Source organism: Chroicocephalus ridibundus, chromosome 4 (assembly GCF_963924245.1).
Source record: "Chroicocephalus ridibundus chromosome 4, bChrRid1.1, whole genome shotgun sequence".
Lineage (NCBI taxonomy): Eukaryota > Metazoa > Chordata > Aves > Charadriiformes > Laridae > Chroicocephalus > Chroicocephalus ridibundus.
Window position 1 is genome coordinate 26,271,393 of NC_086287.1, and position 24,687 is coordinate 26,296,079.

Consider the following 24,687-nt stretch of genomic DNA (forward strand, 5'->3'; position numbering starts at 1 on the left):
TTTTATGCTGCTTACTCCTATTTTTTCTTTCTTCTATACCTTTTCACTGTATCCCTAGTTTTCTCTACTTAATGTCTTTAGCATTGCAATCTTCTATTTTTCTGCAGGAATAGTGCAGATTTCTCTTCTGGTTTTGCCTCTTAGCCCTGGTATCTAAGGGGGAGTCCCATGGGTGAAAGAATATTTCATGCCTAGATTTTTTTTCTGACAACTACTAATAAAAATAATACTTTCCTAAAAGCACTGGCATACTTTCAGTATGATCAGTTCTAAAGGTCTTGTCAGTCTCAGCTCACCCTAAATGTTTTTTAAGGATTACAATGATTTCTTCTGGTTAACTAATTCTGGGCAGATCTATCTGGCAGTATGTGGTCCCTCTGCTGGTCACCCTTTCCAATGGTCCACTGCCTTGCTTCATCTGCACCGGAGGAGCATGTACTCTGAATACGATAGAGAAGAGCTACGTTTCTGAAATATCAAGCTAAGAGTCTATAAATGGCTGCAAAGAAAGTTCAAATGGGACCGTGAAATTTCAGAAAATAGGAGTCAGAAGAGGTTCACTTCCCAGAGGGAAAGACAGTAAGAACAGGCTGTAATTGCTGGCTACTATTGTTTCTAATCAGAGGACCACTAAGTGTCTATAATTGCTGCCAGCTGCTCAGCAGAGGTCAAAAAGGCAGACTGAATGTTAGGAACTATTAAGGCAGAAATACAGAACAAAATAAAGAAAATGGTCATGTACATAGCACCTGCAGAAGGATGTTCAAATGCACAGAATGACTTGCATACAAAAAATAATTATATAGCAGCCACTAGCCTATGTTTCCCCAGATCCTCCTTTTTGCCATAATGGAAGATGTGCATGATGTTTGCCTTCTTCAGACATCATCAGCCTCCCCTGATCACCAGGACCTTTCAAAGATGATAGAGTGGCCTCACAATGACACCAACCAGCTCCCTCATCACCCTTAGGTGCGTCCCATCTGGTCCCACAGATTTCTGTTTGTCCAGTACACTCCAGTGCTGCTTTAGTCTGTCTTCTACTGCAAGTAATGCTCCATTTCCTGAGGCTGGGCTACTAGGCAAAGGGACCTAGGAGGCCTGGGAGCAGATGGAAAAAAACCCCAACAAAACAGTGCAAAGAAGACATTGAGGCTTTTTCCGTATCCTTTGTCACTAGGTCCCTTGCTCCCTTGAGCAGCGGGCCCACAGTTTCCTTGCGTTTCCTTTTTGCAGACCATGAGCTTACAGAAGTCCCTCTTGTTATCTTTCACATACCTTGCTAGTTGCAGCTCCAGCAGAACTTTGTCTCTCCTAATTTGATCCCTGCATATAAGACTATTCATATCCTGTGCCCTGGGTATCTGCTTTTGGTCAGTGTTCAGTACAAAATCTTGGGTCACATGGAGCGTTCTTTATGACCCAGTACAATAACTATTAAGTTTTTATGCTCCAAGACACTCCAAAGAGTTAGTACACACACTTGTCCCCCAGGAACTAAAGAAGTAAGCTCCTTTCAACTCAGACCCATTAGTCAGAAAGGAAATGTCTACCAAAACAGTTTAAAAGACTCTGTGGTAAAAAATGCAGTTTTCTCCTTACTCATTTAATTAGGGAGTTTCCACAAGTGGTAATAATGTAAACAAGAATTATATGAAATATAATTTGCCTGCAGAACCTCTCTGAGTGGTGAAATTCCTCTCCTTTCCTCCACAAGGACTGCTGCAAGTTGGGAAAAGGGGAAGTCTCTGTCACAACAAGAGAGTGAACAAAGGCTAAAAAAACTAACCTAGAGCTTAACCTAGATATTAGAAAAATAATTCTGTTCCTTCTTGGTGGGTAAATTCAGTTACAAAGAAAAAAAATATTCAAGGACTTCTTCAGAACAATGTTTTTTCATACCTGAACATGACCACATGCATTCAACTAAGGCTGAGACAGTCCTGATGGTAATTTTGAAATTCACGTAGCTCTGAAGAAAAAGTTTGCTCCTGATATAATTCTGAACATGTGTATCTATACTGATTGCAAAATCACAACTCTGCGCAACAGCATTACCTGTTTTCTGGCGGTCAGGAAAAAAAATTGGTACCATAGATCCACGAGAGGAGAATCTTCACCCTTTCCATCAAAATGATGTCTTCTTTTTCTACCTAGCCTTTCCTTCTTGCCATTTGTGTATGATTACAGCATTTTTTCAACTTTGTTTTGTCCATTTTCTTGATTTCTGTATGAGTCATACGTATGGATTAAAAAGTTATTGCAGTACAGAGGCCATTCTCCCAGATTGTGAAAATGTTTCAGTAGGTCATATTTGCACTACAGACCACTTGAACCATGTCCCTTTAAAGAAATCTTTGTATGTTTATTTGCGAATAAGGAGGGAATTTGACTGGAATCTGACTAGCTGAGCAGGGATTATAGAACAGCATGCTTTAGTTAATAATTTTCTTTACATTTCGAATGTAAATTAAGAAATTTTGTTCAAATTCGATTTGAACAAAAAAACAACATCTGGTTTTTTGAGACAGAGAGTCTGAGATTATATGTGACAAAGGAAACAGGCTTTGAAAACCTCAGAGGCCTTTATAAACAATCAGAGATATTTTAAAATTCAGAAAGATCTCTGAAATCTAGCTATTTTGTACATATGACAAACATTAAAAGCACGTAGGGAAATGTAAAGAAACTTTCATCATAATACTGTTAAGATTCACCAAAGGACTTTTAGAAATAAAACTACATAAGAAGTTACTTCAAAACTGCTTGAGTTTCTACTGAAAACACACACAAACAGTAATTTTGGTTTCATATTTGCTTAGCTTATATGTCTTTCATTATAAATTACAATAGCGGCACAGAAAAACTCCCCCTTAGGGAAAACCACACAACCTTATTCCAGAAATGTGCATGTTTATATATGCAAATATACAGCTTTCTATTGCCTTACAGATGCCCACATTTCTCTAGATCTATCTGCAGTCCTACATTACTTTTGGAAGCAAGAATTATCTATGTCCTGTCCTGTACATTGCCCACAGTTATGGGCTTTTGAACCACAAACGACAGTAAAATAGACAATGAATAAAATAATGAATTAATTTGCTTCATTTTTCCTCTTTGATGAATGTAAGGAATCAGCTGGAGTTGACTTGTGGTGATGACAATGCAAGTTAAATACAGGTAAGTACGAGAAGTGCAACTGGTCTGCAAATGGACGTTCAAAATGTAACCTTTTTTAAAAGGGGATCCAGAACAGTACTAAAAATCCAGTGGTAGCCTTTCAAAGACTTCTTTTCTGCCTTTCAGATTGTCAAAAATCCTCAGTGAAGGATGAGGGAAACTAACAAATGCTGGTATGGAAACCTGGTCAGCATCCATGACATTTTTATTCACGGTAACAAAAGCAATGGTCTAACAGCTGGTATTTCAGACTGTACAACACTTCAGGTTTAGAATCTTAGATAAACCACAAATGACAGCGAACATGGTGCTGCAGTACTGTGATCAGGCTGATAATATACAAGTAAATAGATCTAAGTTTTGAGACTGATCAAAGAGTGTGCATTGAGCGGTTTCTAAGGTAATACATTTACTTGTATCTTTAATTAGATCTTCCATAAGAAATAGTTTTCACTGTTGTTTTACAGGATGTATAAATGTTTATGTAAGGATTTTACATATCAACAATTAGTTTATGCAGTTATCTCCTCCCGAGGGAAGCACCTCAATATACAAGGAAAATTTAGTTCTTCCTTAGGGTAAAAAATGGTCTAGTTAATTTCCAAGTTTGTGACAGTTTGGATAACTACACTCCAAATAAATTATTCACTTTCATCCCTGTGAATTTAAAGCTAAAGTAAGGCAGTGGTGCTGTCTTGTGGAACCGGTAGAGAGCCTGAAACGGCTCTCGGAGAGAGATTACCTAATGCGAGCACTTAAGGATGACACTTAAATATCCAGTGGTAGCCTTTCAAAGACTTCTTTTCTGCCTTTCAGATTGTCAAAAATCCTCAGTGAAGGATAAGGGAAACTAACAAATCCTGGTATGGAAACCTGGTCAGCATCCATGACATTTTTACTAACGGTAACAAAAGCAATGGTCTAACAGCTGGTATTTCAGACTGTACAACACTTCAGGTTTAGAATCTTAGATAAACCACAAATGACAGCGCACATAGTGCTGCAGTACTGTGATCAGGCTGATAATATACAAGTAAACAGATCTAAGTAAATAGATCTCTAAGAGGAGAGGAATCAAAGAAGTTCTGCGGGAATCTGGCTAAGAATTTAGGCTAAGATACATCCAAAAATGGCCTGGAAAAGGGGGGTGAGGTAACAATGTTTACTCACGCTGGGAAGTTATTAAGCTAGTAATGCTAAGAGCTGACTGTGAAGAATTTCAGAAGGCTCTTATAGGACTGAGTGGCTGGAAAATAAAATGGTAAGTGAAATTTGGTGTTAACAGATGTAAATGGTACGCAGGGGGAAAACCATACATAGATACATATATTAAAAATTGACAGGTTCTGAAATCATCATTTTCACTCAGGAGCAAATCTTGGCATTATGTTAGATCTTGGCATTAGTTCCATGAAAGCATGGTTTCAGTGTTTAGGAACAGTCAAAAAAAATCCAAAACCCGCCCAAATCAAATTATTAGAAAATACTGGGAAAAGAATAGATAATGTACCTTTGCCACTGTACAAATTCAGGGTTTGTCTGTACCTTGAATACCTTGCAGAGTGCTGGTGTTGTCACTTGAAATAGAATATTTACTTAGAAATGGAAGAAATACACAGAAAGCAAGAAGGATGATCAGAGGTATGGAATAGTTTCCACAGAAGATACAGGACAACCTGGGACACTTCACTCTGGCTGAGAAATGGCTGAACGGAGATGTAATAGAGGTCTACACATCAGGAAGGGCAGGGAGAAGATGGGATTGACTGTTTACACCTTCTTCAAAAACAAGAACAAAATGCCATATATGAAGCTAGAGGGAGACAAGTTCAGGAAGTTAAAAACAAAACACAAAGCACACAAAAAACCACCAAAACCAGAAGGGAAGTGTTTCTTCATGCAATGGGAAGTAGACCTGTGAAATTCCTTGTCAAAAGACATTGTGGATACAAGAAGCTGATATTAAGTCAAGGCAAAATTCCATGGGTTAATGATATCATAGGCTACTTTTAAAATAATTCAGAAGCTGGATCAGGAAACAAGAAAATCTGGGGAGAGAGAAAAAGGAAAATTGCTATACTGAGATCAACTCTTACGTGAAAATACCTTTCAGTGACAATGAAATCTTCTGTTTTGGCAATGAAGGGAATAGTCACCTTTGCAAGATGAAGAAGTACTCCAAAGATAGGAAGACATGAATGTTTCAGCAAACTTGGTCCTCCAATGATTATTAGATCTTTATGTGAAAGGTTCCCTTTTAAAAGGAATATTCAGATTTAGACTGACGTTTAAGTCCAGAAGTGGTTATTAAATAATGGCACCACCTTGGTTTTATTAAGTTGATAGGAGAAATATTTTAGCTGAGGAGTTGTTTGCACTTCTTTCTTTAAGAGAGAAAGAAAGCGAAGGGAATAAATTGCTTACAATCCCTATATGAACAAGAAATATTGCCAGATTCAACAAAAAAAGGAAAGCAGACTTTCTGATGAGAAGACTAATAAAGGTGCTGAATTATGTAACTCAAACAGAGAACACATTTTGTGAGAACTGTAACTAATGAAGAAGTCACTGAAACAGGGAGCTGGAGCATTTGATAAATTGAGTAAAGCAGACTCAATGTGCATTGAAATCAATGAGCAGGAAAAAAATGTTTGTAAGAACAGCAAAGTAGAATTTTTTCTTACAGGTTGAGCAGAAACAAAGTTCTCAAAAAACAAAGACTTAAGGTTTATGCTCAGTGGATAACTAACTGGAGCTCTATGCCCAAAAATGTTTAAGAAAGCATATGGGCAGTTTAATGGTCATAGTTTAAGAAGGAGGTAGAAATGCTGGAGACAGTTCATAAAGGAATCACAGGTATAAATAAAGTATTGAAAAATATGCCTTACAGTGGGAGACACCAGGATCATAACTTGTTCAATTTATCGAAACAAAAAGGATCAATTTGATAATGTTAACTGTGAGAATGCAGAACTCTTTCATCCGAGAGGTAAAGACCCCGCAAAATCTAGTGGCATAAAGTTACCGTCGCCTTGATTTCATCTTGGGAGAGAAAGGATTTATCCCACCCATTTACTCCAGGATAGTTCTGGCATTTTTCTTATGTGCAGTTCAGACGATCAAAATTAGAACCCTGAATTTCTTGAAGTCAAGGCAGAGAGTGGCTATTCACTCCAGAGTGGCAATTCAAAGTGCTTAAATTCAATGCCTAAATACACTTTTGTACTTTGTACCACACAGCAGTAGCCACAAACACTGATAAAAAGCAAGGATGATTGAGCATTTGAAAAAATTGTTACCAGTTGTATGGGATTCTTTTTAATATGATTCTTTTTAATATTATTTCTAAACCAACAATACATGATTTTTCTACCCCCCCCCAAAAAAAAAAGGAGAAGGAGCTCTAATTAACGGTACCTATTGGGAAGTTTTATGTTTTTACCATCTAGAATGTCATACTAGATGTTCCCATGAGCCCTCTTGGCCTTTAAATCTATGCCTTTAAAACTTATTAAGAAGGGATAACAAATGAAGTTCACAAACAAGCACCTAGCATTTTATCATAACATATTTTACCAAGTGATTGTTCACAGAGAGTACTTAAACAGTTGATAGAAAGCAAACATACTCTTTTTGCTACAGTTAAATGGCAGTGGAACATAAGCCATTCACAACCCAAATATTTTTTTACAATGTAATAAAGACTACATCTCACTGAAATCTTATGAGGCCAGTTTCTAAAAGATCTGGGCAAGAAGCTGCATTATCGTTTATGAAGCTAAACCAGTAAACTATAGGTTTTAGTCTCCCTGCAATGGATCTGTGTAATTCCTGATCACTCTAAGGGCAATTAGACTCACTCAAAGGGAATAGTAAGATTTTTGTCTTGTCGGCTACCAATAACAGCTGGTGGCAGGCTATTGAGGAGAAATGGCAGAATATAAAAATGGCATGTATTGACGGCAGCTCACTCATCAAGATCACAGCATATCTATGTGCATCTTACTACAACGCCCACTACAACATCCCAGAAACTAGGAGCAGCCTAAACAAGGAGCAGCCTACATCCAGACTGTTCCAAGTAAATAGGTCATAGTTCCAAGTAAAGGTCATTTGATGAATTCCCTGTAGTCTGAAAATTAAGAGGTTTTTACCATATTTTTTTATTCTTGCTTAAACCTGCTGTCAATCCATAAACCAGCTTGCTCTCCTATGTCTAACAGCTAATTTGTCCCAAGTCTTTCCTAAGTTCCTTGCTGATTTTTTTTTTTCAAAATGTGAGTTCAAAAATCAATGTATTCTCATGTGTCTGATTCCTTTAAAGAATAGCATATATATTCATCAGGTGACCTTTCCCTTTATGAAAACCAGATCAATTCCTTCCTATTTTTCATAGTCTTCCGAAGAAGACAGACCTACCAGCGTTTAGTTCCCAAGGTATTCCCTAAAGCACTTTTTTAAAAGAATTCTGCTACACTTGTGATCGTCCATTCCTCTGTCGCCACAGCTGATTTAAAGGGTAAGTTACATACTACAGTAGGTGATGCAGCTATTTCATATTTTAATGTCTTTGGAACTCTTATGCAAGTATTATCTATCTCAGGGAATTTAATTCGATTCAATTTTTCAATTTGTTTCAAACAAGCTTCATACTGACATTTGAGTTTGATAGAAGTTTTCCATACTAACCCTCTTTTGTGTTTTAAAGACTGTACTGAGTTTTTATATCACAAGTTTCTCTTAAAAATATTTTTGTACTGTATTACTTCAAGTTTCCAAAGATTTCTTCATTTGGGCATGAGTTCCATTTTCTGAAGGATGCCCTAATAGCTTCCTTCGGTTGTCAGTTTAACCAAGTGAGTGTTTTTCCTGTTCTTTTAGATTCTTGATATGTCATCATTAAAATAGGGATAATAATTATGTGCTTATGTTGCAAGGTTATTTATGAAGATGTATTGACGAGGCTCCATACTTAATTCTGAAGTAATGAACTCTATAAAAAGATCATGATAGAATTATCTGAAGTCAAAATGCCTCCGAATTTCAGACAACTCTTAAGACTAAGATTTAGGGGGAAATATTTTAAATCAGTTTAATTTATTTTCAGTATAAAGTAGAGACATCACCTTCAGTTTTACTTGTAGCTTCTGTAAACTCAAAATGCTCTAAAGTACTCATTAAGCTTATAAAAAATGTGTATGCCAGTTAATACAGGTAAAACTGTTACTGCTACGTATTTTGCTCTGCAGTTCCAAAAAAATTATCAATAAGTATTCATGAATATTCGGCATGTCATTGCTGGTTCTAAATATCACATTGTAACTGTGTAAAATATGTTAAAACGGCTTCCATATCTCTTTTATGAAAAGCTGACAACAGCATGGGGAACTAAACAGACCAGTTGATTTTCACTAAATCTTGTTATCCTGGTATCCATGGGCTCACCTTTACCAACATAGTAAACATACATATGTCATGGGTCCTTGTCCCTGAAGGGTGCTTTGCATTTATCAAAAAGAAGTATCTTACCTATGGCAAATATCCTGGAGCAGATACAGAATTGTAGCTTAATGCCTCATGTAAAGATCTTTTTAAAGATCATACTGGTTTTGTGTCTATTTATCTGCCAGTTCCACTGTCCCCCCTAACTCCCTCTTGTCCAATTTCAACTTAATTTGGTTATAGTGATGTGAAAATAGCAGCTGGGTCCAGGACAGAAACCTTATTAGCATCCCTTCTGGAAAAAGAAAAAAAAGCTGGGAGGGCTCAGCCCTTATCCATTCTGTGGGGAATAATCATTCAGCACTCACACAGCTCCAAACTCAGGAGACGCTGCCTTCTGTCCAGTAATATATATATATATATGTATATTGGTGTTTTAGGCAGCAGATGAGACTGCTCTGAGTAACATTTATGGGAAGGAACACAGGACACTACTGTTGGCCTGCTATAGAAGGTATAGGGAGGAGATGAGAATATTGTCAGCAGGTTGTGTACCTATTGTTCAGGTATATAACACGGACCTGAAAATGTTGTGTATGCAGTTGGTGATGGGAGGACAACGTGGCATTTTCAACAACGACAAAAAAGAGTTCTTGCAACTTCTATTAAACTTGTGGAACTCATTGCTGAAGGATATTATGGACTTTGAAATGGGCCCAAGAGACAACTGAATGAGGCACAGACACAAAACTCAAGAGACACTTTGAGGGTTACTAAAATAACAAAACCACACTGAGTTTAGAAACTTCCTGCTGGTAAAAATAATTGAAAGCTGAGATACTATTCATGGAGAGTACCACATATGAATTCCATATGCAGATACCTAAGGAAAATTAAGAAAAGGGAAATCCTGGAGATAGGATACTGCATTAGATGAGCCATTGGGCTGATTTGCTATGGCTGTTCTTAAAGTAGTAGAAAACTTAAGCAAGGGTATTGAGGATATTGGGGATGGGAAGGGAAGATGAAGGTATTTTATTAAGTGAATGCGGGTGATGTAGAGCACAAATAAATAAGAAGCAAAACTTTATTGGTTTTATTGCCAAAGTAAAAAATAATTAAAAGCAACTAATAATATATTCATAATATGAAAAGCATTGGGAACTGCACTGAGATGAGGCTGGGATAGTGATACCATCTGGATATTTCATCCTAATGATGCCAAGAAAGATATTACAATAATTCAAGCATTTTATCTTTGGACAAAGGTTCAGTGGGGTTTTGGTGATACGTTAAGTGAAAGTAATTCTTCACAGTCATTAACCCCCACTTCCTAGTGGATCTGCTTGCACTGAAAATCCAGGATCTCCCCCGGCATATTCCACCAAACACAGAGGAGATTATAGCACCAACTGTTGCTCTGTTCCAGCACTGTGCTGGTGGAAGGGAAAGGCACTGCCAGTCAAGGGCTTGGGACAGGGATGCCCTCAGTAGTGTGCACATCGTGCCACTGCCACAGCGTGAAGGAGGAGTGGAGTCAAGAGTAGGCAGGGGCAGAAGCAAAGAAGGGCCAGGCAGGGGTAAAATGGCACCAGACCAAGCCAGGTGTCAGCTGTGCAGAGAGAAGCATGAAAATATTACAGATGTGACAAAATTATTGATACCTAATTTCATATGTATACTACTGTATTTCAATACCACTTAGAACTGCTTTCCTACCATGGTACGGTATGATCTTTAACTTCAGGCAACAAGACAAGCTCTGCCTGTAATACACAAAACCTTTTTCTTTCTACTTATTTTGTTTACTCCACAGAAAAAGAAAAAAACACAAAATCTTGTACTGAAAAAAAAGCATCTCCAAGAACAGTATCTGTGCACTCAGGCATGCGGGATAAGCACCTGCATTAACTATATTTGTGCAAATACATTAAAAACCGTTTAAAACAAACACTTTACTGGCTGCAGTTCATGACACTTCTCCAGTAAAAGAGTTTGGAAATAAACCTTTTTTGCAATTTCTTGTAAACGTGGCTTGTTGAAAAAATGCTTACACCACTCTCTTAAAGTAGGGCAGAGAAATGAGAACAGTCCCAACCGAATAATCAGAATGAAACTTTAATTGGAGTTCCAAGATCCTGAAAAGAGCTCATCATCTCCAAAAGCTGGCAAAGCACTCCTAGGCTCACCAGATTCTTAGCTTTATAAACCCTACAAAACTGAACAGCCCTAGAAGGAATTTTTAAAATTGACGATCTTGAGGTTTATAAGCATAACCACCAAGAGGCAAAGTTACTTTACCTAAAGTAACGAAGTTGCTGGATTTGGGGAAAATTATAGAGGGTTTCAACACATAATGTGCAGATATGCACACCTACATACTTCCAAAGAAGGGTTGATTTGTTCTGAAGGTTAAAAGAAACTTCAATTATTTTGGAATCTTTTGTCTTTAATTCAGAACTGTTGCCAGGTGTAAGGGAGAAGGATGCAAAACATGACAGAAGCAGGGGCACACATCTTACAGTCTCTCAGGAAAACTCTGTGTTATTTTATCCTCCACATGCAAGTCAGTCAGTCTGAAGCATCTGAAAGCACTCTGAATGAAAACCAGCTACAAATTAACTGTTATGACTCCCATTTAACATTCGGAGGGAAAGAAAGATTAAGACATTTGTTGAGAGCAAGGGACTACAGAATTAGATACAGTCCACCAGACTTCGGCAATTCAAATAATAACACAGAAGGAAAATATACACGCCTTATCCAGAGAGAAAACTGCAAACTGAAGTAAAAAAAAAAGGTAATTTATTTTTTTTTAAAGAGATCTGCTTTCCTTATTTCCTTAGAGAATTTTCCCATTTATTTTCAAATCAAACAGACTCTACAGCACATGCTCTACCTTTTCTACCATACACTATAAAATCACAATTTTTAAAATCACAATCATTGCCTGGATTTTTTTCTTACCTTATAATGACCATGGTAGGGAGTACACTCCTTGAGAAGTTTGCAAGGCTTGCCCCAATTGGTACAGATGATTACAATACACCCCAAATAAACAGAAAAATATTTCTCAATTGTTTTTGTCAATTACTTTTTCCACAGAAATAATATTTTCACTGGGTGTTTTTGTCTTTTAAAAACAGTGGCTTGTGATCTGAGATCCCGCATTACAACAGATGTCTAAAACACTAGAACTCCAGCAGCCGAAGTGTTTTATTTGTGAAGCTGTATATGGAGAGGTACTTCTCAGACATCATACCAGCATTTTTCAAAGAAGGAATCCAATTCCATTATGTGATCTCATTGTTTCTATTAACTATTTTAAATACCTGTACGAAGGCATATTTCTCCTGTGAACTGAAAATGCTTTATTTTCTAGCTTGCCATGGTAGATTTTAAAGAACATACTGCATGTTACATACAGTAACATTACTGCGATTTCAAACTAAATAAACCACATATACAAAAGCGTAATAACCAAACCAAAACCTGTATAGTTTAAAATATTATCAACTGAAATAGTGTAGTCTAATCAGCCAAAAAATCGAAGGCATGCATAAATAATGGAAATAACATAGATAATTTTTTCTCTGTCTTTTCAGGTACATGATCAATTTGCTAAGCCTTTACTTTCGGGTGTTTAGAAATCTTTTCATTTTCAAGTAAGTTCAAATAACTTCATGGGTCATATTTTCAAACAAAGTCCTAAGAATCACTATCAAGACATAAACCAATCAACCTGTTATTGTTTTATCTTGCAATTAAATCAACTGAGTTTGAGTTTGTTTATTTTATGAGAAAGTAATCTATTTACAAACAAACCCTCCCTTGAAGACTAGAAACATTTTATGCCTTATGAGACAAAGTAAAAGCCAGGAGTTTCAGCTCCTCAGTTATAGCTGATTGTTGCCACTTTGGCTTCCCTAGAGTATTTATCTGTTATATATGGGGCTGACAGATACGACACAGGATGCTCTTCTGGACTGGCAGCAGGAACCCAGACAAGATATTCTATGGTGCCTGTAATGGTACTAAACACTTAGGTTTAGGTACTTGAATTGCCCTATCACTCTGGCAAGTTCCAAATTTGGTGCTCTATCTCATACTCCACACTTTTGTTTATCTGAAGTACTTCGTCTCCAAGATGGTATATTGGAATTCTCAGTTCCCATGGATTCTTTTTGTCAGGCTTTGGCAAAGAAGCTGAAAGTGCACAGAAGCTTTTGTGGAACAGTTTGCGAGGTGGCATATCCAATTCCTATTCTTTTTTTTAATTACAAAACTGTGTTTGATCTATCCTTCCTTCCCCTCAACCCCTGGGCACATGCCACACAGAATCCAGCCTTCTGCTCAGTTTGCCCGCAAACATTCCAGCGACTAATTTTCCCAGATCCTACTCAGAACTTTTAAGGCCCAACAGAATCATCTCTTCACTTCTCTATAAGGTTTGAGAGACACTTTTCCTGCTTCTCCCTGACACACACAAAGTTCACGTTGCCATTCCCACTATGCTGTACTGCCCAGGTAAATTACAGCACTCACCACTTCTCTCCCTCATCTCACAGGGCTTTAGCTCACAGCAGCTCCTTCTTGCACCCTGGCTAGTGTCTCCACTAAAGCATCCGAAGGTACTCACAGGGTCTGGGTGTCCTCAGGAAGCCTGGGAATGAAGTGGATGTCCCTGCAAGTGATTTTGTAGTCATCCCAGTCGGAACACTCGCAGAAGGCTGAAGGACACCTCTCTGTGCCCTGGCTGCACAGCACCAGCACCAGCAGCAACTGGAAGGCTACCGGGAGGCACAGCATCTTCCGCCGCCCGCTCCCGCTCTGCCCCTCGCTTCTCCGAGGGGAAGGGAGGAGACACGGGAGCCGCAGGGGCAGACGATGCTGCCCCGCCGGGAGAAGCTGCTCGGGAAAGGCGGCACCTTTGCTGGACAACGCCGCCTCCTCCCCGAGCGGGGACAGGAAAGGTCTCGGCAAACCCTGCGCGCCCTCTCCCTCGGGCGGGCTCCGTCCCTTCGTCCCGGCCCCCGCGCCCACCCCGCCGGCCATCCCTCCCTGACGCTCCCCGCCCCGCACGGACCCGGCCCCCCTGCTCCTCGGCACCCTTCCCGCGGGGTCCCCCGGGCCTGACCCCCGCCGGCGACCGTGCCTCGGCGCAGCGCCGAGCCCGGCCGCGCCGTCCGGGCCCCCGCCGCCGGGGCAGCGCCGCTTCCCGCGCTCCCCTCCGCGGCCGGCGGGTCCCAGCGCACCCGCGGGGCGCCGGGGCCACCTGCCGAAGGCGGCCGGGAGTGAGCTGGGCGAACGGGCGCCCTGCCCAGCCGAGCCCAGCCGGGGCGGAGCGGACGAGGGCTGCCCGGCAGGGAGCTGGGCTCCGGCTCCGTGCCGGCAGCGGGACGGACGAGCTCGCCGGGCCGTTCGCAAAGGCGGCGGCGACGAGACCTCTCACCCCCAACGTTTCTTGTAGCATCTTTGCAGAAGGGAGGAGGGAGGGAGGGAAGGAAGGGGCTGTGTAAGCGCGATACTAGCTCACCTGCGAAAGCAGTGAAGCTAGAACGGGTCTCTACACCGAGTAAAAATTCACTAACTGCAAAGTAGATATTCACTAGATGTAAAACGGTTAAAAAAACCCACTGAAAATTCAAAAGAGTGCTTTTGAAAAATCACGTGATAAAAGGAAAATGAAGAGGAGAGAGTAACATTTTCCACACTTTCGGAAAAGATAAAATCCTTCCACCAACAAAAAAACCAGCAAAAAATCTAACCTTCAGAGAAATGAGGTGGAATTATTGTCACTTGCAGTCACTTGTCATTAGCAACCTTCCTCCAGTCACTGTTAGGGACAGAAAATGACATGACAGACAATGGACATGGGACAGAGGTTTCCACATTGAAGCAGTCATATCTGTGACTGACAGACATACTAAGCTGAAAAAGTCTGGTTAATACTCATTTAATCCTGTGTTTCTTCACAAACAAGACATACTCTTGCTAAAAACAAATATTTAAAAGTAGTATGAGAAAAAAAGATATTGTTTAATCTAACGAGGCAGTAAAGAAAGTTCTTTCATACTTTGCCGCAATTCCTTTAACTTTTTCTTTTTTTTTTTAACTAAACTCCAGTGTTTTCTCCTTCATGTAGATTTTGTGCATGTGTAGGTACACAACAAGAAAAATGTCAACAAAATGTCACCAAAAATGTTTGTAACCTTGGGAGGAGGAAACTTGGAAAAGTGACCTACTTGCAGTAAAAAATCAGACCACAATCTTCTTGGATAAATAGTTCCCCTCCAGCTAGATCAGAGTTATCCAAAAGTTATGAGTACAACACATAGGATATTATTTTGATATAAATCTTTAAAAGTAATTTAAGTCGGTTCACTAGTATGTGTTTCCTAAATATAATTAATGCCCTCAACCTATCTTTTTAAGCTGAGCAAATAATCCTATGCCCATAAAGAAATACAATATAAATCCTGATTTTGCAGACATATGTTAGTCCTTAGTTCTTGTGTAAGTGAGGAATCCCATCAGACACATCTATCCTGTTTAGGATAGGGTTATCCTTAGAGGTGTCCCAGTGAGGAGACAAGCTGAAGCATCCACCACAGAGCGCCCCCGACAACTTCAGACTGCATTGCATGGAATTCCCTTAGGAATGCTGGCTGTCCTGTGCCTCGCTCAGTCATGTCCTTCTGGCACACTGCTCATATCTGTAACTCACCCTGCAGCCCTAAGAGCCACCACCCACTGCCACTTTTTGGTGTCTATACCAATCTGACTAGATAAAAACGAAGCCACAGGCAGATCACTGAGTGTCAAGGCTGATGAACAAGGGAGCTGCACACTCAACTGAGGCACACACAAAGGAAAAGGTGTAACTCAGTGTTGTCAAGTCAGACATGGAGCTCTGTAACTGTTCACCAATTTGGTCGGTGCTAAGGGAGACTCCAGAACAGTGTAAGCCAGACCAAGCTGCTGGAGGCTGCTATCAATGTGTTCGGGCTTGCTATCTCTCAGCGGTGGGATCATGTTCTTTCCCAGCCGAGAGCTAATGACAAATTTCACGAAGAAGAAAGCCACAAGCTAGTACAGATTCTGAGGGCAGAAGCACACCTATTTCTGGGCTGGTATCCCATCCCATGCTGTCCAATCCCATCCTGTCCCCTGTGGAAGCTAGCTGCACCATATCCTGTGTGGCATAATAATTCAGGGTCAGCAAGTGCAACATTACCACAGTTGCCGCAATCCACAAAACAACCTACTGGTTAGTCCACCCCTCACTGTTGTCCAAGACATCCAGGGTAATATTGCCTGACATTCATGAGGCATGGCCTGCCTTCCTGTTTTGGGGACCACAGACAAGACACGCATTCTCATGCATCCATCCTATCAGCTGTGGGACACAACTGTATCATTTCATAATACTCCAAAGTCTTAGTAATCTCTGAGGGCAACTCATAAGAACGGGGGCCAAGGCTGTGGTGTAAGCTCATGGTTCCTTCCTGTGTGCTCCATACAATCCCACTGATCCTTCTCAGATCTGGAAACAACGCTTCAGTGCCCACCCATCTTGCAGGGAGGCACTTGCCAGGATCTTCAGGACTTGCCTCCTTATTTCCTCTTATGATGTTGTGGTTTTCATGATTTATACTGCTGTAGCCACATGGCCACAACTTTTGAAAATGAAATGCAGATATTTCAGAGACCAAACAAAACTAAAAGTTTATTGGAGTTAGGCTTGGCTCAGGTCCTCTAGCAAAAGGGAGTAATCAGCCACTTGACGAACTTCACCTACTATTACAAAATTCAGACAGCGCTACAGGTGCCTACAGGGTTTTCCCAGGATGTCAAAATTCTCCGCTGGTTTCCTTGTTCTTACTGACAAAGTATCCAGCTCACCCTGGGGACACTATGTGCTGTATTAGCAATAAATCATTAAAATCTCAGTTCCTTCTGGCTTTGGCAAATAAATATTTCTGTTGACATAGGCTAACACAGAGACATACAAAGCGATCTAGTGAAACAAATGTATCACCAAAAGAATCTCTGTCTTCTTTTGGACCAAGTCCCTTAGCTGTCATTAGTCTATTCTACACCTGATTTCCAGTTAGTGGGTACAAGCCATAGTTGTTTCATCTAGCAAACAACGTTGCCTGACACTGTCCAGAGGCAGCTTGTCAGCTTTGAGCAGCAGCATTAAAATCCTTTTCCAGCTTAATCTGTTTTCTCACAACCAATCTTGATGACCTAATAAGACTCAGAGCACAGCAGAGGAGTCCTTACTTTTCATAACATGGCCTGGTTATCAGGAAGAGACTAGGGATGTGTACCCTCTCTTTAACGACAGTACTGCTGAGGTGATTTGTTGCAACCTCTTGTGTGTCGCCTCTTGCAACCCCCCTCTCCCCCACTTTTATTCCAACTTCAGTATTACTTTTTATGTATCACTGTGTGTGGACTACGCAAAGGAATAGTAGTTTTATTGGTGGGCAGATAAGTAGTCCCATTTCAGTGGGTTTTCATAAACCAAATCATACTCATTCATTCGGTGTACTAAAGGTATCCTTATGCTGCTTACCTTTACTAATAGGCTACCCTGCATTAGCTACTCCATACTAATTGTATTTCAGGCTCTTAAACTAGAGGAAGGGTAATTTGTTTCATTGCTCTTTCACTGAGGGCAAAGTATTTTGAATTACCTTTTACTTAGTAGGAAAAAGAGTATGCATGTAGATATTGGCATTAGAAGCTTCGGTATGTCAATGGCTCTGTGGCAGCAGTGGTAGTCTGGAAAGTGTTAGTGGAAGGAATAAATGTCTTCCAAGCTGTTTCTAAGGGATCAAAAATGCCAACTATGAAAGACTGCAGACCAAAGAAATGGCAAGGCTGATACTGAATTTGTAGATGTTCTGAGCAGATTTCAAAATAAATAAGAACTGCTTAATATATGGTTTCTGGGTTTGAACCTTGAATGAGAGAAGCAAGGGACTCCTCTCATTCAAGTCCTGATAGCCTTGAAGGAAACAGGACAGGCAACTTCAACCTGGGAAGAGCTCCAGGTCTAGACACACTGCCTCCTGGGCTTCAAGACTTGGCTTCCATATCTTGAGTCAGGCACATTAACAGGAAGAATTTGGGGAGAAGAAGGATTGTTGCTAACCACATGGTGTTTCCACAGGCACTGGCTTTGCTTTGAAAAGTTATGCTCTAAGCAAGATGACGTTGTTTACACTGTAGTTTCTAGCATGTTAAGGAACTCACTGGCTAGAAGTCTGAAATCACAGTTTAGTTGTTTCACTCTGTCAGGGCTCTGCCCTAGCCAACCTGCCTACTGCAGCACCCCGCACCCTCTGCAACAGCTTCAGGGCTCCGGGTCAGCTCAGGTCTGGGCACCCAAACCCATCCTTGAGCTATTGAAAAGTTAAACCTGTTCCCAGCCCAATTCCTGCAGCCCTGTCTTGCTGACTGGTTTTCCTGGGAAGACTTTGGACCTACGTGGAAGGTAGCATTGTCTCTGGCTTTGTCTCCAGTCCTGACTCCTTGATAGACCTCAGACCTACATTGTAGTCTTGTCACCAGGTGTCTCTTACTTTTCCTGTCTGGACCCTGGACCCGATTTGGTTCCTTGCCTTGCTGGGACTACCAACATCACCAAACCAATGCTGCTGAGTTGCTGCAGGACTGTGTCCTGTTGGTAAGGTCACTGTCTGTGCTGTGGCCACGCTTGGCTCTCAACTTGCTGTTCCTTCTAGAGCAGCCTGTCAGGGCTGAGGGCACTGATGGGCCTGACTGCTCCTGCCTGGCCTCCTCTAGGACCTCCCCCCACCTTGCCCACAGCCCAGGACCCCACGTCAGCCTCCAGGGCCATCAGTCCCTGCCCTAGTGCTGCCACACTGGGGCTGGTCTCCAGCTCCCCATAGCCCTGCCCTGCCTAGCCATGGGCCCCGCTAAGCCAGGCCTGACTCCCAGGCTGACATCCTGGTTCAGCTTTGGCCTGTCCCAGTCCCCAGGGAGGTGCCCAGTGCCTGGGGTGGGAGATGCCACGGAGCCCCCTGGCTGCCCAAGTACTGGCTGGGTGGGCAGGATGGAATGGGCTGCCAGGATCTGCCTGCTGCCCCAGTGGGATCCCCTGTGGCTACTGGGTCCTGGCCCTGAAGGAGCCACTAGCCTCGTGATGCCACACTCTGGCTTCTCCTAGACACCTTCTGGTCCTTCTGTTCAACATTTTCCTGAACAGGCCCGCAGATGGTGGAATGAAAAGTACGCTTGTAAAGCTACAGATAACCCCAGGCTAGGGAGGTCTGTGAACTCTAGATCAGAATTTAAATTCAAAAGAGAAAATGACAAGTAACTACATGCAATAAGACACACCCTGCATGGCAGGAAAATGGGAAAATTGTGCAATTATTGCACCTCACTTGCATTTATAGAGTTGTCTGGAATACTTCATCTGTCAAGAAAGTAGCAGAGAAACTGAGGATTATTCACAGTATAGTAAGGAAAACAGGGGGTTTAGAAACATGACCCATATTGAAGGAACGATGGAACACAGTTGCTTAGCTTAGTCAAGACCGCAAGTATTTTTGGCTGTGAAAAAGAACAATAATCAGTAGTTCTGACCACATCAGTTCTGAAAAGTGATGGCATCTAGCAGCTTACAGTGACTGGTAACTTTCCGCCCCATGTAGAATATTAATAAATGTTACTTTTTTATATACTAAAAAATGTTAATGTATTAAAAGTATAACCAATGTGCGTACCTCCACAATCATAATCCTAAGAACAGACATTCAAAATCATATTTGCCCTGAGGACAGAGAAATGAAGCAGTTTTAATCAATTAATATGGCTTATGCTCTGATCCCAATAAGCAAATAGGAAAGAAAAATCACTTGTAAATCTGCAGTATATTGCAGATTATTTTTTTTTCCTGGTGCTTTTTCAAAGACCCCTGCAGGTTCCTACTAATTTAAACATGGCAAAAATTGACAAGCATATTTTTCCACTGTTACAGACACTCCCTCTAGTGACAGCTGCAGTCGCTCATTTAGTACCTCTCATCTCAAGCACAGCAAGGCTCAGAATTCCACTGCTTTTGGGGTCATTTTTTAAAAAGTAACATTATTCTCATCTGCCAGATTTGATATGGTATCTCAAGTATCTTTGCACTGCTTATATGGTCTATACACAAATCAGATAAACCAAAACAGGTTCTAACAAAGAAGCAATTAGCTCTCATTAGTGTTCCACCTAAATTCCTCAAGGGATTACTAGGTATCAACAGTTAAATCTTGTAATATCTGTATGAGGAAGTGTTTAAACTGTCAAAATAATTTAGTAAAGAGCAGAATAAAGACTTGGGGTTTATTTCTGAATAATCAATGTATTTAGCCATTCTAGACACTTGGAAGATATGCCAGTTCCTACCTGTTTCTATTTCAGCATCTGAAGTAATTTCTGGCCAGAAAAAATTACATTAGATGCGCTGCTTTGACACAGCACCACTCATCAGACCAAGTGTTTGAACAGCTACATGAATGAATGCTATCCTAGGTTATTGAAGATTCATGTCTATATAACCAGGTAGCTATGGAGTTTTATGGTTATGGGATCTTAAGGAACTCTTGTGCTTCTCCTTTGGCTCTATTTCATGAAAAAGCCATGAAAAAGCTGTGAAATTTGAAATACTCAGTTGGCTGAAGACTAAATAGGAGGTACTGCTGCGTAAAGCCTTGTAAAGCCTGAGGTTCTCAATTCTAAGAGTGCTCAAAGAGAACAGTAAGACGAAACTATGCCTTGGGCTTAAGCAATTAGTTATGGTGAGAACTATGAAAGCTGTTTTCAGGCAGGTGTGTGTCTATCCAGAAAGGATTACAGAATGACAGTCACAGAATCACTGAGATTGGAAGGGACTCCTGAAGGTCATCTGGTCCAAGCCCCTGGTCAAGCAGGGTCACCTAGAGCCAGTTGCCCAGGACTGTGTCCAGATGACTTTTGACTACGTCCAAGGACGGAGACTCCACAATGTTTTCGTGCAACCTGTGCCAGTGCTTGGTCACCCTCACAATTAAAAAGCGTTTCCTTATGTTCAGACAGAAGTTCCTGTTCAGTTTATGCCCATTGTCTCTTGTCCTGTCACTGGACACCATCTTCTTTACACCTTCCCTTCAGGTATTTATACACATTGATGAGATCCCCCAAGCCTTCTCTTCTCCAGCCTAGACAGCCCCAGCTGCCTCAGCTTGTCCTCATGGGAGAGATGTGCCAGTCCCTTAATCACCTTAGTGTCCCTCAGCATGTTAGTAGCTCCCTCAGCATATATCGGTGCATCCCACCAGGGCCCATGGACTTATGTATGTTCAGTTTATTTAAATATTCTCTAAACTGATCCTACTCCACCAAGGGTAAGTCTTCCTTTCTTCAGACTTTTCCCTGGCGTTTTCTTGCTCCAGACTCTCCCCCCAGTCTCTGAGGCCTTGGATTCCTCAAGGTCACTCTTGCAAGCAAAGACTAAGGCAAAGAAGGCATTCAGTAACCCATGTCTTCTTGTCACCAGAGCCCCCGCTCCTGTTTAGCACTGGGCTCACATTTTCTCCAGTCTTTCTTTTGTTACTTATGTACTTGCAGAAGTCCTTCTTATTGCAATTGACATCCCTTGCTAGATTGGGGCACCAAATAGAAGATAGCTTCTTTACTTACAATTACAAGACCTTTTCTTCCTGTCTGCATTTATCCTAAAAAAGCTCTCAAGTGTTTTTTCTCAGACTTATATTGCCTGTGCCTCTTTGTCTCAAGTCAGCTTTCTAGTCATCTTCGTCTGATTTCATTCTGCTCTGCCTGCATCTGTTGCACAGGCATCCGTGCTCAGAAATAACATACAGCAAAAATTTAGCTGCCCTCGTAATTCAGACTCGACAGATCTTGCACTCTTCTTTCACTTGGGTCATGAGACATACCCGCTTTGATATGGAGAGCAGCATGTTTAATAGAGGAGCTTGGCCGTTTGTTACAACAATTATAAATCAAAACTGGCTTATAAACTCACTGACTTCGGTGTCAATTCATCTAGCCCACAGTGCTTCTCCTTCTTCCGTGTCTATGATACCTCTTCATAAAAGAATTCATTTTCTGAGCCCAGTAAATGATGAATCTTTAAGCCAGTTAATTATTTATTTAGGGTTATCTTATCTTTTCTATTTGATAGCCTTTTGAAAGAAATATCTAAACGATCTCCTGAAAGCCACAAGAATAATGACTTGTCATGGATGACAAGTAGTGTAGCATGAAAAGATAACACTGGCGACAAATCCAAGACTTTAAAAATTTCAATTTAAGCCTAAAAAAAAAGCTATAGTCATTCTAGATTTTCCAACCTTAAGGTCTGTATCCTCAGGCTCCCTGTACATTTATTTATATATACAGTAATGTAATGGCTCATAATATTATTTCCTTTTCAAAAAAACCCAACAATGATCTTTCTTAAGTGTATGAGTCAAGGGGCACAATAGCATTAATCAAGCAGCACTAGCCTTAAGTAGTAAGACCACGCTGGCTTCTCTAAATGCAAGCACTGCCAAATGATTGTCTCAACACAACACTTTAGATAACAGAATGCTGGAATATATATTTTTGATTTAATATAACAGCATGAAAGTGTTTTGTGCTTGTAATTTTACAAGACTTCTTTAGAAGTATGCTTAGTATAGTAGCATAGTTAAATCATTGATTTCTTATGCATACTCATTCCAAACTGAAGAGATCTTCTTTCATTTAACATCCTTATGACAAAACTGAACAAAAAAAAATAATCACAGTACTCTTCAGCCTCAAAAAAAGAGAATTACAGAAATATGAAGATACTTGTTAAAACTGCTAGAAGGAGCAGACAAAGGAGATACCAAGCATGCCTCATGGTGAATCTTTAAGGACACCAAACTGCAAATGCATACCTAGTAAATAACGCTTTGGGAAGGGCATAAGAAAGCCACTGTTGTTAACACTAGGATAAGGTCAGTTATTAAAAGCAAGAAATCATCCTTCAAAAAGTTAATGCCATGTTTTAGGGTAGAACACAAAGTTTTCTTTCAAATGCTAGCAGGTTAAAGGTAAAATACAGTAAAACTTAAAAGCAGTTGAGGAACAACTTGTGAAACCCCAAAACTAATAATCCCTTTTCAAATACAACAAAACAAGAAATGCTGCCAGAGTCTATGATACTGGTAGATGAAGTAGCATACAAAAGGAACATTAGAGGAGATAAAGCCATAACCTAAAACTGAAGGATGCTTTTTCTCTGTGCTTACTGTAGAAGACCTCAGAGAGATTCTCAGACTGATATTTCTTTGATTTTCAATTTGAGAAAAATAACCATTCAAAATCTTATTTACTTACTGATTGAAATAGCAGAACTAGTGACTGCGGTGTACTTCTCAATTAACACCCTTTTTGTGTCAGAGGACTAATTAGTATTATATTAATATTTAACAGAGATTCTAAGGAAAATAAAAGAATTTCAGATTCAAATAATACAGATTACAGAATCTAGAACACAGAATGACAGAATCCAGAATTGAATACAGTTTCAGCTCCAACAACTGTAGTGGGTACATTAGTATAAACTATAATAAAGAACAAAATTAATAGTTGCCTATATAAATAAGATCTTTGGAGGAAGAGTCAAAACAGCTTTTCTGAAAACAGATGTTCCTCATATATTTTGAAAGTCTTCTGAAGCCATCAACAGGACTTTAGATACTGTTTACTTAGATTTTCAATCACCCTTTAGCACAACCTTCAGCAACGGCCCTTAAATTATGTAGACACAGAATAGAAAGAAACCACTTTTTCACACAAACAGAAGTAAAATTCCAGAAATCATTGCCAGTGAGGCAGACAGGATTATGCAAATTTAGGGGCTACAGGCCTGTAAACACGTACTGAAGGAAACAGTCCTCTTACAAATGTCCTCTGACATGACTAAATGTGGATGCTGGAGGTAACTACAGAGAGGGTCAGATCACAGAAAGTAGCCAGGTTCATGTGCTCTCTCTAAATAGCATCTCCTGCTGTCACTGTTGAATACAGTATGCAGGGCAAAATGGACCAGCAGGGCATTTTGTATGTTTCTGTCCAGACATGGTGACAAATACATGCACACTAATCTTAGCCCTCTCCCTACTCTGAAGAAAGGTACAGCAAAAAAACACTAATGCATCCATCTAGTCTGGAAATCAACATGCACAGGTTCCAGGAACAGATTTTACTCAGCTGACCATTCATCAGACTGGTAAATTAGCAACCCTCATCAACAACCCTATCACACTTACCTGTTCCATCTCTCATTCCTTGAATTTTGAAGGGAACAGAGGACACCAGAAGTTTGCACTAAATATGTTGTGCAAAAACCACAGTAAGCGTCAAGCATTTTACTACCTTACACTGGTGTTCACTGAATCAACTGAATCTGAAAACATCACTGGCCTGCTGCTTTTTGCTCTGTTGGTAGTGGTGGGATCTTGATGGTTTGGATCTTTTTCAGCAAAGATATACACAGTTCAGGAGTTTTGGCATACATGGCTGCTTACATGTTTTCTGTAACAGTCTTTAGCATTTCACTTTTTAAACCAAGCAAGCCTCAGATTGATGAGGATGGTAAAACTATGTATTAGTCAGTGGCACAAGCCTTATTTCGTATGCATATATGAAAGAGTTACAATGTTTGTGATAATGCTGCAGCTGACAATGTAGCTGTGTGCAAAAATCACAGAATCCTAGAATGGTTAGAGTTGGAAGGGACCTTAAAGATCATCTCATTCCAACCCCCCTGCCATGGGCAGGGACACCTTTCACTAGACCAGGTTGCTCAAAGCCCCATCCAACCTGGCCTTGAACAAAAATAATCGCTGTCTGAAGCACTGGAAGTATCTGCCTCCTTCGATAACAACATTAGACCAATATACACATAGATAGTAAGTGTTGTTTGCTGACTAGCTACTTTCATAATTGATATATGCACAGTCTTTAGGACCAGTGGTTGTGCCCAGTTTGGCAGTTTCA

At 40.5% G+C, this 24,687-nt stretch overlaps 1 protein-coding gene across 3 annotated transcripts in view; it reads right to left on the reverse strand.

Moving 5' to 3' along the window:
* Window positions 1-13,434, reverse strand: part of TSHR (thyroid stimulating hormone receptor) — a 69,670-nt gene extending 56,236 nt beyond the window's left edge. For all 3 annotated transcript variants that reach the window (XM_063332438.1, XM_063332437.1, XM_063332435.1), the window contains exon 1: window positions 13,265-13,434. In XM_063332438.1, coding sequence (XP_063188508.1) covers window positions 13,265-13,434 — 170 coding nt within the window. The remainder of the gene's footprint in view (window positions 1-13,264) is intronic.
* Window positions 13,435-24,687: the final 11,253 nt, after the last annotated feature.